The sequence below is a fragment of the Cibotium barometz genome, chromosome 4, assembly GCF_041138505.1.
Source record: "Cibotium barometz isolate CiBa-2024 chromosome 4, ASM4113850v1, whole genome shotgun sequence".
NCBI lineage: Eukaryota > Viridiplantae > Streptophyta > Polypodiopsida > Cyatheales > Cibotiaceae > Cibotium > Cibotium barometz.
In genome coordinates, this window is record NC_141049.1 from 23,956,541 (window position 1) to 23,960,408 (window position 3,868).

At 43.5% G+C, this 3,868-nt stretch overlaps 1 protein-coding gene across 1 annotated transcript; it reads left to right on the top strand.

Moving 5' to 3' along the window:
- Nucleotides 1–1,691: 1,691 nt before the first annotated feature.
- Nucleotides 1,692–3,599, top strand: LOC147639062 (7-deoxyloganetin glucosyltransferase-like). Its single transcript, XM_086786951.1, has 2 exons — nt 1,692–2,369; nt 2,487–3,599. Exons 1-2 carry the CDS (start codon nt 1,817–1,819, stop codon nt 3,407–3,409), a joined length of 1,476 nt encoding a protein of 491 aa, XP_086643077.1. The 5' UTR covers nt 1,692–1,816; the 3' UTR covers nt 3,410–3,599.
- The last annotated feature ends 269 nt before the right edge of the window (nt 3,600–3,868 follow it).

Here is a 3,868-nt window from a genome sequence, read left to right on the forward strand (position 1 = left end):
GGTTCTCTATAGTGTGAAACCCACTAAATGAGCTGGCGCTATAACTATGCCAGTCTCTAGAATGGCTGTCACACAGCCTGTCATCCCACTGGCCGCATATCACCCATGATCTCACCAATCATGCCAGTGGTGTAAGTGTGGGGCCTATCCCCCAGGCGGGTCATCAGTGTCCACCGCCTCACTAGATGAGCTCCATATCTCAACATTGGGCATATAGGAGATTTCAAGAGGCTAGAATACATGTTGGAGAGGACGTATTAGAAAGGTAAAGAAACATGCATGGGAATTGGGATGACGGTGTACCTGTAGGAAATGAACCTTGCCTCTGCTCACAACATATGCTAAAAGCATTCATTCCAGTCCATGACATGGCTCAAAGCATTCCTATCCATGACACGACACCACCATGAGAGGACAGGCTAAACACATCTTCTTTTTCATCATACTCTTCCCACACTTGCCATACATACTCACAAGGGTGTCAGCAACAAAGGCATATGTATAGTCTATTTACAAAAGCATGCAAAGGTTTTGTTGGATTATTAGAGATTGATAGCAGAACATCATCTACTTTATACAATGTATCCATGAAGTTCATGTCAACTTTTCATCTTGATATTCAAAAAATGGTTTGTTTTGGTACGGATGGTGCATCAATAATGATTGGATGCCACAATGGCTTATCTGCACACTTTGAAAGAGAGAATCCTTTCATGACTAACATTCATTGTGGTACACATCGAGCAAGCTCGTGTCTGTCTAATGCAGTTAAAGATTTTAAAACTGCATAGAATTTGGAAGCATGCATGAATTCTATTGCGTTTATGTTCTCTAAAAGCTCTCTTAAAACCTCCATGTTAGAGAGTTCAGTGGAGAAAGCGTTTAGGTGTGCAGTACTGTATATGAGTAGAATTTATAAGGTTAAATGGTTGAGTAGGCATAGTGTGGTTCATAAAGTTTTGTGAGTCTTTTGAGGCTTTGCAAGAGTTTGTAAAAAGAGAGAATAGGTCTCTTTTTTATACGATTTCAAAGTTTGAATTCATACGTAATATTCACTTTATGGCTGATATTCTAGAGAGGCTTGCAATGTTAAGGTATTTCAACAAAAATATTAACATTGATTATTGGATTTATTGAGGTGGAGATGTAGCCTTTCGAGACGTATTTTATGGTGGATCGTGACTTGATTAAATGCTTCAGTACTACTACTTGATAGACATAGTTACCATATCATCACAGACTATGGCCTTCCTGATGGACATCTTTACAAGTTGAGTTCATCTTTTCGAGGTAACATGCACACAGAAGCATCATAATTTAGAGAGAGAGAGATGATCTTTGTATTGGTTTCTTTATAGTGTTGAATGAAGGAGTCCCCAAACCAATATGAGGAAGCATCATAATTTAGAGAGAGAGAGAGATGATCTTTGTATTGGTTTCTTTATAGTGTTGAATGAAGGAGTCCCCAAACCAATATGAGGCCAGAAGGTATCTTTGAAAACCGATGGGTTTTAAAAAAAGAAAAAAGGGTTTGGTGGAACACGGGGTTAAAAATAACGTTTTTTTCGTAAGCCGTGCGTCATGCCTTGCGTCAAAACAAAATAGATTTTTTTCATTGACTTTATTCTGATTGGTTGAAAAAAAATTTGCGTGAGCCGTGCGTTATCACTCCGCACGGGGCGGGCGCCTCTGTGGCTTATCTCTCTCTCTCTCTCTCTCTCACACACACATATATGAATACGCGAGACTACACAGCCATCGCCGCTGATCACACTACCATATATATATATAATATCAGCTTCTCTAGTAGTGAGCCATGGATGCCTTTGCTGCTAGTAGTAGTAGTAGTAGTAGTAAGATCAGCTGTTCCCATGCTTTGGTCCTTCCGATGCCTGCACAAGGGCACATTAATCCCATGCTGAATTTCTCCTTGCAGCTTGCGGTGCGTGGTTTTATCATCACATTTGTCAACACAGAGAAAGCTCACAACCGCATGCAGCTCGACAATATTATTCAATCCCAATCTGAGTCTGAGCGCCATAATGCTCCTCTTGGCGTGGACATTCGATTTGCAACTATCCCTGATGGATCCCAAGAGCCCTTGCCCGGACAAAGCGACCAGTTCCTGCTTAGCAGCATAGTTCAAATCTTGCAGGGCATTGCATCGCAGCAAGGGTTACTCGAGCAGATGATAATCAACTCTAGAGCAACGCCAAATCCCATCACTTGCATTATTGCGGATTCATTCTTTCCTTGGACGCAAGGTCTGGCTAATAAGCTAGGGATTAAGAGGGTGCTTTTTTGGACTTCTAATGCGGCGACATTGGCGGCTGCCGTGGAGCTGAGAAGCGGGAAGCTGAAAATCACGGGTAAATATGATCACGACCCAAAATTTTTCCCCCCAAAAAAGAAAAACTAAATTCTGAACGTCTAACGTCATCACAACTGGCATTTGATTGATGAGGTTTTTGTTTATGTAAATGCAGATGCGGATACGGATACGGATGGGGATGATCCCAATCCTGAGGTGTCCAATAAAAAAGTGATAGCTGGAATTCCAGTGGAGTCATCGGATTTTTGGGGTGCTTTGCCATTTCGTGACCCAGAGCGTCTGAGAATTTTCAAGGAGAGGTTGGATGGTGTGGAGGGTACAGCTTGCATTGTGGTCAACACGTTTGAAGCGCTGGAGGCCCCTAGCCTTGAGGCCTCCGCTCCTTCTAAATGTGAAACAAAAGTGCTGTGCGTAGGGCCCCTCTTGCCACCTGGCAACTTCAACGACAGCGCAACCTTGATCAGCGCAAGCTTCTACCCAGAAGAAAGCATGTGCATCCCATGGCTTGACCAACAAGCGGTGGGTTCTGTGCTCTACATCTCCTTTGGCAGCATTGCTTCGTTGTCCACACAACAACTTCAAGAGCTTGCGCTCGGCATCGAAGACAGCAAGCAGCCGTTCCTGTGGGTTGCACGGTGCAGCCGTGAGCTCTTCCCGGACGGCTTCCTCGACCGCACACATGGCCGTGGCCTTGTAGTTAACTGGGCTCCTCAGATCCAGGTGTTGGGGCACGTGGCAGTTGGTGGCTTCTTGACGCATTGCGGGTGGAACTCCACCGTGGAGAGCATTCACATGGGGGTTCCCATGCTGTGCTATCCGATGTTAGCTGACCAGCATCTTAACACATTAATTATAACAAAGGTTTGGAAGGTTGGGATTGGCATGCAGAAAGGGAAAGAAGAGGACGTGATAAGAAGAGGCGAGGTCCAAAGGGCTGTCACTGCACTCATGCACTCGGAAGAACTCCGCCTAAAGGCCGCCACATGGAAGGCTGCTGCTCGTCGTGCAGTAGAACAAGGTGGTTCATCCTACTCCGCACTTGAAACTGTCATCGACGACCTCACAAAGGTTGCATAATTTAATTTTCCACATCACATCCATCCATATACATGGTAAAAGACTTACTTTGAACCTGCCTAGGAAGATTTGATTCAATGGTTACTTCTTTGTTTAAAAAAAATTGGCACATAGTAATAATCTTCCTTGTACGATTTTCGGATGATGAACTGGGAAAATGGCAATCTTAGGTTCTTTTCTTTTTTGGCAACTTTTACACGTGATTAGATTTGTAAGGGGCCAATGTTCAAGAACCTCTATATATTTCAAGTATGGTGTGAATATCTTGGTGCATAATAGTGGAGTGCCTTCATTGATGAATGCCAAGTGTGTTTGGTGTTCTTTTGAAGGGCACACCATTTTAAAGCATCATATTACTAAGAGAGAAAGTTTGTAGGACCATACTTTTGCAAGTGTCACATTGTTTGGTACTAAAATATGCCATTTGGTAGATTGGAATCGATGACCTCCACCTTGTGG

Bases quoted from the DNA above. Each gene is read 5' to 3' on its own strand.
- LOC147639062 (XM_086786951.1), top strand. From the start codon at position 1,817: ATGGATGCCTTTGCTGCTAGTAGTAGTAGTAGTAGTAGTAAGATCAGC. The intron at 2,370-2,486 runs GTAAATATGATC...ATGTAAATGCAG, and splicing joins CGGGAAGCTGAAAATCACGG to ATGCGGATACGGATACGGAT.